The following is a 14,379-nucleotide window of genomic DNA, read 5'->3' as shown; positions in this document are numbered from 1 at the left end:
GCACCATGTAATTTACTGTGCGCTTCACAGCGTTTTGTTCAATCCACTGCTGGATGAAACCATTCCACTACTTTTGGTTACAGAGGGGGTGAGGGTAGAGGGGGGGGGTGTGGATGGTTTGATCATACTTAACCTCACTGGTCAGTATGGCTTTGGACAAGAGGGAAGGAGCCCAGGACCGTTTAAGGTGTTACAACCCTCGCCTGATATGCTGAAACTGACCCTGATGCCTGTATATTTCGAGTTTGCATGTTTTCTCTCCCTGTGGTCACGTGGATTTTTCTCCGGATCTTCCAGTTTTTCCCTCCACATTTAGAAACATGCGTTCAGAGTATTTCGCTGCGATAAATTTTCACGTGATAAGATACTTCGTTGAGCTATTATTTGTGACCAGGTTGCTTCTGAGAAAAAGCGGTATATTTCTGATTTGCGCCTTATCTGGTAAAATAAATAGATTAAAATGTAGTTTAGTTTAGTATTCGGACTGGACTTGGGCTGGAGCCTGACCAAAGTAAGAAACAAGCCGAGTTCCAATAATTCGTGTTCCCATAGCAGACTCCATTATTTAACCAGGAGAGCGATGACGAAGCACAGGCCCACTGAGACAACCAATGCATTGCCTCTTTGCAAGGGCGACTTCAGAATCAGAATCTTGATTTATAATGGCAGAATCTGATGAGCTATGAAGCTCTTTTTCACAGATGTCCAGTATACTTTGGATGGACGACCCAAGAATCAAGTTATTTGATTCTATCCAGCCCTCAACTCTCCATTCTGCCACCCTATGCTGCCCATGTTTGGGAAGCGATCTTTAAACAAAGTCGAATGTAAGAGTATGTCAGGTTTAGCTATTTAAAGTTAAAAGCTACATTTTAAACTGAATTATCACGTAGATATTATACACACCTAGGGCTGTGTCCAACCAGGCTCTCCGACATTTGTTTAATTATTCGTTCGTGAGAAATAAAATACTTTCAAATCACAGATTGTATATTACAACTTATGTGAGTGACTTCACAGTGATGTCACTTTATTGCTATAATGACAAACTTGACCTTGGTAGATCGTTTTTTTTAACTCGTCATTCAACATTTATGTTAATGTTGATGTTAAAAAAGAATAATTTTGGCTGTGCCAGGATGGAGGAGTAAAAGTTAGAGTTTGCAGGCATGGGCAACGCAATGGGACCCAGAGATCAGAGAGACAAAGGGAAAGCCCAAAGGTCGGACGGTGGGATTTGGGGATGCCACCGCGGCAAGATGCTAACTACCTCGCCTTGTATACAGGAGGTCGTGGGTTCGATCCCAACCCTTACACCTGTTGTATATTTGGAGTGCGCACGTTCTCCACGTGATAACGTTGATTTTCCTACCAGGCCCTCCGGTTTTTCCCTTCACATTTAGAAACATGCGTTTAGAGTATTTGGCTGCAGTACATTTCCACGTGATAAGATACTTCGTTGAGCTGTTATTTGTCACCAGGTCGCTTCTGAGAAAAAGCGCTATGTATTTGAGTGGGACTTACACGGTAAAAAAAAAGTTTAGTTTTAGTTTATATATCACTCACCACTGGTGTTAATCACGGCTGGGCATCAGTCAGTGTCACCTGGTTAATAGGACGAATGAGCTTATCACTACGCCACCGCTCTGCTTCATGCTGTTTACTACACCCTTTACTACACCCTGTTAAATGCAGCTGCCTGCCAACCCCACCACGCCCTATCAGAGCTTGCCACCCAGCACAGTTGGCAATAGCTCAGAGTGCGATGCATATCTCCTCGCCCTGGCAGCTGTAGGTCACCCTTCGGTGCCGTATGGGATGCCCTCTGCTGCAACGCAGCTGTGTACTTTGGGCGTGTTGCTGTTGGGGCTGTTCAAGCCTATTCATGTTTTTGTGCATTGCCGGTAACCGCCTGAAAAATACACGGTGAACACCGTTTACCAGTTTGCCACAAACACAGAAACGTCAAAAGCAATAAACATGCTCTTACATTTTGATTTCAAGCTTTCGTGACTGCAGGAATTCATATTCTTGGTTCTTTCGGTAAAGTCACGTAGAAGGGAAACAATAAAATAATGAAAATATAAAACAATAAAATTCTCACGACGTTTCGACTGCAACACAAGTGGCGTTTTTTTCAAATTTTCTTGCTGTGGTTTTCACACCTGATGATGATTGCTTGTGTTGTGGTCGAAACGTCTTGAGAATTTTATTGTTTTATATTTTTATTATTTTATTGTTTCCTTTCTACGTGACTTTACCGAAAGAACCAAGAATATGCACTTACATGTTTAACTGAGATGCGTAGAGAGGGTTGCCACGATGTAATGTTTAGTTCATTGTGCTTGCCGTTCAGAGGCTTTCCAGTTCGATTCCACATCCTGGCATGGCAGATGAAACAATGGGTGCGGTTTCTGCCTTAAGTGAGTGTAGCTGGTGCTGTATGTGTAGACGTCATGGGGAGCGGTAGCGTCGCGGTTACTGTGCTGCTCCACGAACCCTTTAACCCGGGTTCGATACCCGCTCATGGCCAACATCAGTGACGATTATCTGAACCGGTCCTGGGCCTCCCCGAGGTTGACTCAGCCTCAAATAAATACCTAGTGCGGTGTGTGAACATCGCCACGAGGGGAGGCAGACGGCCAGGCGTGGTGGTGGCCACCCACCCCTCATGTGCCGTGCCGGCCTTCATAGGTGCTTGCTAACAGCACTTGCCCAAACAGTTTCTTAAGGCTATATAGGGGGATATTTTTTTTGTAGACATCAACACTGGCCACACTACCCCTTTTGTGCACGGTGCCAGCTTTAATAGGTGCTTACTAACAGCACCTGGCCCCAACAGTCTGTACAGCTCTCATAGGGACCTTGGTCTGGATTGGTGTGGGCCTTTGTCAGTGTAAACATAATCTGGTTAATAATAGGGTTTTCCTCTTTTTTCTGGCAACAAAACTGAAACCTTTTTACAAGGAATCATGTGTGCATTAACCACAGTACTTGTGGTCAAAATGCAAACAAAAACACACTGATAATATATGCATTGTCCTTGAAACTGATTGGTCCACACCAGAGACGGCTGTCTTTTGAGCCTCGACCCAATTGGTGCTAGACCAGAGGATGCCAAAAGGCGTACAGCTGAAAGACAATGCACTATCAAAGTAATGAGGGCTCGGGTTAAGCATCTAAATCATTAGACCTCCTTTTCCAGTACCAAAATATAAAAAAGGGGAAAAACCCTATTATTATATTTTGGTACTGGCAAAGGAGGTCTAATGATATAATCTGGTTAGTTATGGCCAGGGCAATGTAGCTCAGAATAGACCTGTTCTGAATTAATGGCTTAGCATATGTACAGGAAACGTGAAAACTGACCTCATCGTTAAATGCTATAATTTTATAGAATAGGAGAATGTGAATGCCCGATTCACAGGTAGAATCTTGGGACCTGGGAAAGGTTTTAATATGCCCTGTGACAGAGTGATTTACAATAAAAGGGTCTGTGTGGGTGGATCATCATGTTCGTAGCACCACCTCTGTGGGTTTGCAAACCAGCATTATATCTAACAATACAATTAATAGATGTACCTTGATAAGGTGTTTTGGGTTAGATTGTGTTAATATGAATGTGTCGTTAAACCCGCCACCAGCCGACACAGCCGATTAGTGAGGTTAGTCACGTAAACAAATCATGCCAGTTCCTTAATAGTACAGCACACCGGTGTGTTGGAGAGTAAACCCACAACATTTACAATTTGAGTACGACTTTTTGCCAGTAATTACAACTCGCATCATCAGGTAGACAGCCAGAGTTGATAATGCTTGTTGTATTTATTGGTGAAACGTCGTACTCTGAATTGTAAATGTTGTGGGGATTACTCTCCAACACACCAGTGTGCTGAACTAGTAACGAATTGGCATGTTTTCTTAACGTAACAAACCTTACTAATTGGCTGTGTCGGGTGGTGACGGGTTTAATGACGCATTTATATTTACGCGATCTAACAAAAAAAAACTCTTTAGGATAATATTGGTCGCAAAAGCCTATGTGTTAAATAGATGTACCATTGACGATGATACCACAAACAACACCGCTTCCTATGGATAGGGGGTCTCTGTGGCATTTTCAGAAGGTCTCCCAACGGTGAATCACCTAACGGTTCACGTCGGTAAGGGTATATTCAGTGAGGAATATTTTCTTTTGAATGTTGGCGATTGGCCTGATTGTTGTGTAATTTGCATTTATTTGCCTTTTCCAGGCTACGTGGGCCTGGTTAATCAGGCCATGACCTGCTATCTGAACAGCCTCCTGCAGACCCTGTACATGACCCCCGAGTTCCGCAACGCCCTCTACAAGTAAGTGGCCAACCTTTGCTCGTCCACGTGGTTTCCCTTGCACCGATGGTGGCTTGGCCGATGCGATTGCAGGCACTCTGAGCCTTGAGCTACCGACGCTGGAAATTAGTGTCGGGCTGTTCGGGCTCGAAGAGTTAAAATTATGGGCGCTCCGCAAATGAATTCGGCAAAATGGATCAATTAAAAAAAATAGCAATCGTCTCATGACTAAATGCATGTGTCAAATGAAATTTCATCATCATTTCCTTTTCCATTGCTGGTAAAATGAATTCCTCCACATACAATAAATTAATTGTGCGTTAATTTGCGCAAATATATGAAGAACGAGTGACGAGCGTTAATGAGCACTGTGCGGGATCTGTTCGCGATGGCTTCGGGAACTTATTTACGGCAAAGTTTGGCATTGGTGCGTGAAGGGCAAGACTCCCGAATTGCGGGCCAATGGGAGCTCTGTAACTTCTTGCTGTACCATGTGTGTCTAATCACGCACCACTTGGCAGATACTGTCACAATTTTACTGAGTGCAATAACCTCGGGGAGTTTTGCGTTCGGGTTTATGAATACTTTGGCGTTGATCCCACGCTTGCTTGCGTAATGAGCGTCGCGCATTTGTGTGTTGTGCTGTAATTTTGTTTGTTTCCTGTGTTGTAATTGGCTGAATAGCACGAACATGTAGCAGGCGGGCGTACTGAGACATGTAATTCTTCGTATTCAGCCGTGATATTGGGAACAGGCCATTGCGAATAAGAGAGGGGTTTGTGTGGCAGCAAATTGGTTTAATTTATTATAGATAATACGATAACGGTAAGAGTTTTCGTGATTTTTTTCAGCGTTAAATTAATTGCTTACATCTTAATTTAAATTCATTATTTTGTTGTCGTTCCAACTGGGAACGGTTAATCATGGAAAGAAAAAAAATGCCGATTTAAAGCTTTCGTGACTGCAATGATTCATCTTCTTTGGTTCTTTCGGTAAAGTCACGTAGAATGAGAATAAAATAATAAATTGATAAAATAAAATAACACAATATTATTCTCACGACGTTTCGGCCACAACACAAGCGGCCTTCATCAGGTGAAGGCCACAACACAAGCGGCCTTCATCAGGTGAAGGCCGCTTGTGTTGTGGCCGAAACGTCGTGAGAATATTATTGTGTTATTTTATTTTATCAATTTATTATTATATTCTCATTCTACGTGACTTTACCGAAAGAACCAAAGAAGAAAAAAAATGCCATTAGGGGGTCATTCAATATTTTTGGGTCGCCTTAAAAGCGTCGCGGCAGGCATTTCCCCCTCCGCACCGCCTGACGACGGTTCCCTCGTCGGTGCCAGGGACTTTGATCGTTTTGAACTCGCGCCCAACTCCCGTTGTGCCGCCGCGTCCTTTTGTGCCACAAGGTGGGAGTTTGACGGCTCGGAAGAGGAGGGGGACAAGTCCATCCCCTTCCAGCTGCAGAGGCTCTTTGTGCAGCTGCAGACGAGCCGCAAGCGCGCCGTCGAGACCACCGATCTCACGCGCAGCTTCGGCTGGGACAGTAGTGAAGGTGAGGAGGGAGGGAGGGAAGGGAATTAGGGAGGGAGCGGATGACGGATGGGATAAAGGGAGGGAATGAGGGAGGGAGGGAGGGAATGAGGGAGGGAGGGAATGAGGGAGGGAGGGAATGAGGGAGGGAGGGAATGAGGGAATGAGGGAGGGAGGGGAGGGAGGATTGGGGTCGTCGGCTGTTGTCAAGCAGAGTTTTGACGTGAGTGTCTCTCGTCACCAGAGTTGAGGGAGGGTGCGATGAGAAGGTAGAGTAGTGATGAAAGAAGATAGGTGGGCAGGATGCACACCAATTAGGATCTTGTAAAAATATATATTACCCAGTAAAAATTAGCTGATACATTACTATAATTTTAAATAGTGGATTTGATGCCAAGCCGCTAGCAGAGAGACAGGTGGACCATGGCAGTCCATCTTGGTGGCGCGGCCACGCCTATTCGCCATCTCATATTTGGCATCGATTAAACAACAACATCAAAAAACAAAAAAATCGCCACATTTGTGATACACGACGTTACGTAACACCCCCCTCTGTACATCAGCACACGGAGAGCAATGTGACACGCATTAAGCACATCTGAGCTTGATGTTTTCTTTTAAACTGCTTTTTGTGTTTAGTTTGTTGTCCTTCCCCCCGCACCTCCGATGAGCACGGTTGGCTACGTACGGTGTGAAAGAAGTTAAACATACGTACATGATATAATCAGAAAGTTGCAATGAATGGGGGGGGGGGGGGCACGTGTACAGGATGGAAGAGGGCAAGTTTCCAACATAGGCATTGCTGTGTCAACCAGAGGTCAGTGACCAGAGCGAAGACCTTAAGCTCGATTAGTGGGACACTGTAAGGTCCAAACCTTTGGAAGTTCGGTGCCAACTATGAAACAACTGAGCATGCCAGCAGCAGGAATGGAGCGTTGGTGAGGTGTCGTGGCACCGACGGCTGTGATGACACCTTGACCTTCAGGGTTCACCCCAATCAGGTTCAGATGAACGAACGGCTCTGCAAGGCTTTTTATGCTGCTTTTGTTTTCAGCATGGCAGCAGCATGATGTCCAGGAGTTGTGTCGAGTCATGTTCGATGCCTTGGAGCAGAAGTGGAAGAACACGGAGCAGGTATGTCACCGCTCCTCCCAGATGCATCAAATCACCCCTTGTGTTTGTTAGCTTTGTAAAACGAGCTTTAAAATATATAAATGTTGTGGCCCACCATCAGAGTTAAGAACCGTCTTTTTCGATTTAAAGCTTTCGTGACTGCAAGGATTCATCTTCTTTGGTTCTTTTGGTAAAGTCACGTAGAATGAGAATAAAATAATAAGTTAATAAAATAAAATAACACAATAAAATTCTTACGACGTTTCGGCCACTTGTGTATTTTATTCTCATTCTACGTGACTTTACCAAAAGAACCAAAGAAGGTAAACCGTCTTTTTCATTTGAAATACCGGCCAATTCTAACTTGCCTACAAGCCGGAATTGGGGTACCTACAATTAGGAGGATGCCTTCACTTTGTAGTGAATAGTTTAAATTCCTCATTTACCTTAGGCTTAGAGCGCTCGTACCGCTGTTAATTGCTGCATTATGCCGTATATGACAGTGGTGCCAATTCTCAGCAACTTGCTCACACGCGGGGTTTTTGTATGGATGCATGCTTTTGAATGCATGGTCATGGATTTTCTTCCTGCTCTAAGCATCAATACATGAATGTAACGTGACAGCCCACGTGTGTCATGTAGTGCTTTGGAGGCAGCTCGATGACCAGGAGATGGCGGTAAGTCAAGAGGGTTCACGGCCCCGTGTGGGTTTTCTTAGGGCGCTCTGGTTTCCTCTCCAATGCCAATACCAATACCCGCCATTCGCCACAAAGTGACGGCGATGCCACCACAGCACCTGTGCCAGGCCGGGTCCACTTTGAGGCCATGTGAAGTGTCGATGTGCTCGCTGACAGGAGGTTATGGGACAGACCCAGGTGCCATGGGTTGACTGACTTGAGATGAGCTGCAGATGCACCAGCTCTACCCCCTGCTGTGTTTCCTCTCACCCCCTGCAAAACATACATTTACAAGGAATTGGCCAAGTATCTCAATGTTATATACTGGTAGTCCCCGACTTACGATGCAGATGCGTTACGACGACCCCATCGTAAGTCGAAGATGGCCTAGCTTACCCAGGAGTCTTAAAGAATGGTGATAATTTAGCAAAAACAGAGCAATTTACAGTACCGTACTGTATACACTATATACTGTATGTATTTATTAATTACAATACTGTATTGCACAGTAAAATTTAAAGTAAAAAAACAAGGTAAATTCTTAGCCTACCTATATGAACTGCAATTTCATAGAAAGTTTTTTTCAGGAAACAATCCTATCTGCTATAAACACTTTTAAAATGCATTGAACGTATGTATTGTATTGTGGTAACCCTAAAATGAAATCGCTGAAGCTATGTATCATACATGCATTGAACGTATCGTAACGTATTATATTCTACTGTACTCACCAAGATTCTGTCCGTCGTCTGCATACTTGAACGATGTTAGGTTGTTGATGGCTACATTAACTTAGTTGGCGGAAGAGGCGGATGGCGATGATAAAGTACAGTATCGTACCTCGTACGCTGCTGCGTTTGCCTGCCACGCGAAATTAAAAATATTTTATAATTTCGTCATATCGCTATCGCCATCTTAAGATCGAAATATCGTGAGTCGGACCATCGTAAGTCCGGGACTACCTGTATTCCTGAAAAACAGCCGCAAGACTCTATGAAACTTCCCCAGATAGAGATATTATATTACATTCACGTACAGTCGATTTTATTTATGTGCCGGTGTATTGTTGCTCTGGAGGCTGGGAGATCAATGATCGATGTTTGGCATTCGTCGTGATTTCTCACTTGGAGTGGGCCGTGCGAAGGCTGCCATCTTCTACTCCATTACATTCCCGTACTGTTCAAAACGCTTCAATGTGCGACTGTGGTCCTCCAGAACAGACCGTTCAACGTATCACGACACAGTGCCAGATTTCTCAAATACGAAGGAGACATTGCAGCGATTCCCTCCCCTGCTCCTGGCGCGGTTATATGGCCCGACCAACCTGTATGTGAAATTGCAATCTTTGCTTTGCATCGACGTCGGCCGTACGAAAGGAGAAGAAGATGTGCCAGTCTGCGGTGTTGGTCATGCGTGCTATTCGCCTCCCACTTGACCAGGCGAATCTGATAAACGTGCTGTACCAAGGCCAGCTGAAGGACTACGTGCGTTGCTTGGAGTGCGGGCACGAGAGCTCCCGTCTGGACACCTACCTCGACATCCCTCTCGCCATCCGGCCGTTTGGCTCCAACCAGGCCTACTCTAGCGTGGTGAGCTTCCGCTGTTGCCGCGAACGTCGTTTACCGAAGAACGCGTCGGTTATTCACGAACTTGCCATCCAAGATTTTGGCTATCCGCGAATTGCATCTGCAACTCTACACGACTGCATTGAGAGAGAGAAAGTGGTGAGATATTGATGAGAGAGAATGTGATGCAATAAAGTGATATGATAAAATGATGCATAGCATCATCATAATTTAAGGTAAGTCCATTTATAAACTCTAATTTAATACTTCAATATTTATTAAAATGAACTTTATGTTTATTATGACCAATAAAAGTTATTTGTGATTATAATGATTTTGTATTTAATAGTTTAGGACAATATTGCTATTCACGACCATCTTCAAAACGTATCCCTCGCGAATAATGAAATACGCCAGTTTTGCCGACAGTAGAATTTGCCCCAAAGTGTGTGTCCCTGCTCAAACGAGCACTTGGGGCGACGCTCATCCTCAGTGGTGGCTCAGAGCCAGCGGTGGAGATTACAAGCACCCCCCCCCACTGGGTACTTGTTTTGTTAACCTTGGATATGTTGACCGCCCAACTGTGATTCGAACTCGTAACCTTTTAATTGCAAGTTGAGCGTTCTAAACGCAGCAGCACCACGAATAACACTGTGTTGTGGTGTGATGTTGACCGTGGTTCTTGTTTACACCGCGTTGTGCTGTATGGGACTGCGCAATGATAAAGCAAACCTTCGGGTTAAACAGTCCTGTTGCTGTCAAGGACTGTGCAGCGGATACGGTGGTTTGTGTTGAGCAGGCCTGTTGCTTTATAAACGTGCGTTTGCAGTATTTGGCTGCTATCAATTTCCACATTGATATGCCACTTCGTTGAGCTATCACTTGTGGCCAGGTTGCTTCTGAAAAGAGCTACATAGCTCAGTGGGCCTCACTTGTTTAAAATAAAAAAAATAGTTTTTAGTTCATAGTTTGAGTTATCCGTAAAGGGCTGTGCAGCAATATGGTGGTTTGTGGTAAGCAGCAGGCCTGTTGCTGTAAAGGGGCTGTTCAGTGACACCAGTGTGGCCGTGCTGTTTGTCTGGCAGGAGGAGGCGCTGCAGGCATTCGTGCAGCCTGAGACACTGGACGGCACCAACCAGTACTTCTGCGAGCGCTGCAGCAAGAAATGCGATGCCCACAAGGTGAGCTCATGGCTTTGATTGAATTAATAAAAAGTCGATTTTGAAATAAAATTCTAGTGTTTATTATTTCCGTCACCAAGAGGAAAGAAAGATTCCTCCGTTTCAGCACACATAGAGACTTGTTAGTAGGGTGGATGTCTTGGATGATCCCCAGGATGATCCTCTTGTGTGAGGTAGCTGTCTTGGGAAATCTCTTGAGTCTTCCCTGGACAATATAAGCCCCAGTTTTTATCTGTTTCTTCATAATACACCACTCAAGACAAAACATTTACATGCCGTTCTCCCTCCTTGCATTGTAATATATTCTTCTGGTGATATTTGTTTGTTATTTACCCTCATTTTGTGTAGAACTGGCCTTGTTCTGCAAGAGAAAGGGCCATTTGGCCAAAATGTGAAGCTCATTCCTATCGTTGACAGTAAAACGCCCTGTATTTCATTCTAATGAACCAGCTGTTCATTGAATAAGTTTACTGAGGCAGCCACTTTGCACGTTGTTTTATTGTAAGGTGTACAGAGCACGTGATACACTCGGACAGGGGTCTCTATGTTGTGGAAATCTTATTGCCGTGCTAATCCGAATGCTTGTTAGAGGCGTTTCATTATGCTGAGCGTCAAATTCAGTGGCTGCACACTTATTCCCACGTAATCTGTCTTGGAATTATAGAACGTCAAAGCACAGGGTCTTGGTGGTCAAAGGGAGCCATGGGGCGGCACTCATCTCCATTGACATTACTGAGCCAGTCGTAGAAATTCCACATTACCCTGGTGCGGGCCGGTTTTTATCAATAAAATAACCACTGTTGACTCCCTACAAGGCGGTGGTCATTTTATCGTCTCGGAAAGGGGTGGCGAGTCAAGTTCACCCCCGCCCGGGATTTGAACTTGCACAATCCTGCTTTTGTTATTCAAGCACTCTCATCACATCATCCACAGGGCTGTATTATTATTGTGAGATGAACACTAGTGTTCCCTCTGCCTTATGTTCGATTTTCCTGTGGTATTATCTGTGTCCTTGTGCTTACCAGAATGATGTCATCAGCCATCATCCGTTTGATGTCCAGATTGTCGACCTCCTCTTGAGGGCCCTGCTATTTGTTTGCAGCTCAACAAACAACCACGTTTGCGCCGCCAGGATGAAAATATTTTATTGATTCGTGAATCTAGACAATACAAGTAAATCAAATCAGATTGGCGGCACAGCGCTCACGTCACTAACACAGGCCGCCACCTGCCCTCCTCTGTGCCTGCATGTGTTAGTAACGACTACCGTTGCGTGTTACTGAGAGCGATGCCCGTTCTGTGCTTCTGCAGGGCCTGGAATTCCTCTACTTTCCGTACCTGCTGTCCTTGCAGCTGAAGCGGTTTGATTTTGACTACTCCACGCTACACCGCATCAAGCTCAACGACCGCATGACCTTTCCCGATCACCTGGACCTCAACGCGTTCATCGAGGCCCCCGATGAGGAGGTAATGCTCAAGACACGATGAGAGAGAGAGAGAGAGAGCGCGTGCCGTTGTCACCCTGGAGAGAAGGCGATGGCTCGAAGTAGTGGAAAGTAAAAAGAACGCCGAAAGCGGGGACCCCACCCCAGCGGACAAACGCTCGAAAGAAGACGAATTCATAAAATGTGACGTTTGATACATTCCTGATTTACTTGTGCGTTGTTCTACATGGAGTTTACATGATAAGCCACTTTGTTGAGCTATCGCTTGTGGTTAGGTCGCTGCACGTGCGTTCAGTGGTCGCACGTGCAGGCAATCTCACGCCGCGTGTGTGTGTGTGGCCCCGCGTCTTGGCGCAGAAGTGTGGTCAGGCGGACAGCTGCGCAGACAGCGGAGCGGAGAACGAGGGCAGTTGCCACAGCGACCAGCTGCTCACAGACTTCAGCTACGCAGACGCCGTGGACGAGGGCATCGACCTGGAAAACACCAGCATGGGCGAGCGCAATTGCAAACCCGTGCTCGCCAAGGTGAGGAGTGGGGGGGGGGGAAGCATCGTCTGGCACGTCGCGGTGGCTAGGAGGCGTTAACTACCTCGCCTGGTATACAGGAGGTCGTGGGTTTGATCCCGACTCTGACGACACCTGCATATTTGGAATGTGCGCGTCTCTCTCTCTCTCTTTCTCCCCCCGTGGTCGCGTACTTTTTTTTCAAGGTCCCCCGATTTTTCCCCTCCACATTTACAAAATGTGCATTTGGAGAATGTTGCTGTTATAAATTTCCACACGATGAGCCACTTTGTTGAACTATCATTTATGGCCAGGTCGCTTCTGAAAAAGAGCTATAGAGCTCAGTGTGTCTTACCTGGTAAAATAGAAGTACTTTAGTTTTAGTTCAATCCTCCCCGCGCAGAATTTCCTCTTGATGGAAAGTAAAATCTGCTGGCCGTTGAACCAGGGCAGCTTCCCGCCATGGGCAGATGTGAATTTGTTTTGACATCTTTGAGCAAACATCTTGTATCGCATGTGGCCCCAACACATTTTACCACGTCGTGATGAAATGCACGTGCATGATATCGATGGCCAAGAGATGTTCACTCGTCACGCTGCTGGTGCGTGTTTGATGTCAGCGTTGTTCTTTTTTTGTATCGGTAGAATCTCTGAGCTTACAACACATTTTGATTAAAAAAAACATGGTTAGGTACTATGGCGATTCATACTCATTGCTTTACATTGGAGTTGTGCTCTGCCTTTGTATTAATACGTGCTCATTGCTGTGAAAATTGGATGTGTTGTTGAGAATTATGGGGTAATGTTGGTGGCATGTGCACATTTCCTTAATTTCGAATATAGTAGATCATCGATTATCCGGTGGCTTCGAAGGGAAGAGGGTGCCATTGGTTTTTTCACACCTGATGACGACCGTTTGTGTTGTGGTCGAAACGTCGTGAGAATTTGTATTGTTTTATATATATTTTATTATTTTATTGTTTCCCTTCAACGTGACTTTACCGAAAGAGCTAAGAATATGAATTACTGCAGTCACGAAAGCTTTAAATCAAAATTTATTTAAAACTAGTTAATACATAATTAATCTCGTATGATTTATTACAATTTGTATCTACAGAGACTAACAACTACTCCAAAATTTGTATTTTTCCAAGAAAAAAATTGTTGCCGACTTGATTCAATTTCTTATATATAAAGACGTACCCATCAGAGACCAGGCAATTTAAAGATTTCATTCTTTTTTTATTAGAACAAAAAAGTATTAACTTAATACTCAGAGGGGAAGCTCCTATCTTTTACCGTTTTCAAATTATTCAGATTTGAACATCATAAAATGGGGATTGTTTTCATTCAAAACCACTTTAAAAATCTGAAATATGTCAACAATAAAATATAAAAGAATGGTTCTCGCTGGACTTTTATTTGCTGATTAATTCTCTATCAAATGAAAAAAAACAATCTTATATTTTGAACGATTTCTGAATGTCACGCTCGAACATGTTTATGGGGCACTTAAAATCGAGATTTGTGGGCCTTAAAATGAAACATTTCGGATTTTCAGATTGTTCCTGTTGTTTGTGGTCTAAACACAACCTCTGTACAAAATTTCAGCTCTATACCTTGTCAGGAGGTACCCTTGAGGTTTTTGAGACATACATATTAAGGTATTTATATATATAGATTATTTTGCACTTGTTTTACATTATGTTTTTAGGTGTGGATGGCTTTTAAGTGTGTTTAAATTTGTGTACTAAATGAAATTGTCATAAGTAAACATGCGAATGGACAAAAAAATCCTACTGTGAAAAGTTGCTCTATTTACTGTACCGTACTTAACACTCCAATCTCTATGACTCTTCATGGGGTGATGTACAGTGAGGGAAAAAAGTATTTGATCCCCCGCTGATTTTGTACATTTGCCCACTGACAAAGAAATGATCAGTCTATAATTTTAATGGTAGGTTTATTTGAACAGTGAGAGACAGAATAACAACAACAAAATCCAGAAAAAAACGCATGT

At 44.2% G+C, this 14,379-nt stretch overlaps 1 protein-coding gene across 4 annotated transcripts in view; it reads left to right on the top strand.

Annotated features, from left to right (window-relative positions):
- The window catches only part of USP47 (ubiquitin specific peptidase 47), a 91,560-nt gene that overhangs the window by 38,638 nt on the left and 38,543 nt on the right, over positions 1-14,379 (top strand). For all 4 annotated transcript variants that reach the window (XM_032959849.2, XM_032959850.2, XM_032959847.2 and 1 more), the window contains 7 exons: positions 4,254-4,350; positions 5,751-5,896; positions 6,929-7,008; positions 9,104-9,253; positions 10,315-10,410; positions 11,722-11,877; positions 12,213-12,380. In XM_032959849.2, the coding sequence (XP_032815740.2) occupies positions 4,254-4,350; positions 5,751-5,896; positions 6,929-7,008; positions 9,104-9,253; positions 10,315-10,410; positions 11,722-11,877; positions 12,213-12,380 (893 nt within the window). The remainder of the gene's footprint in view (positions 1-4,253; positions 4,351-5,750; positions 5,897-6,928; positions 7,009-9,103; positions 9,254-10,314; positions 10,411-11,721; positions 11,878-12,212; positions 12,381-14,379) is intronic.

The sequence above is a fragment of the Petromyzon marinus genome, chromosome 24, assembly GCF_048934315.1.
Source record: "Petromyzon marinus isolate PM22_M1 ecotype Great Lakes invasive population chromosome 24, UKy_Petmar_22M1.pri1.0, whole genome shotgun sequence".
NCBI lineage: Eukaryota > Metazoa > Chordata > Hyperoartia > Petromyzontiformes > Petromyzontidae > Petromyzon > Petromyzon marinus.
Note: the sequence above shows the minus strand (reverse complement) of the source record. Positions and strands in the feature narration are given on the sequence as shown.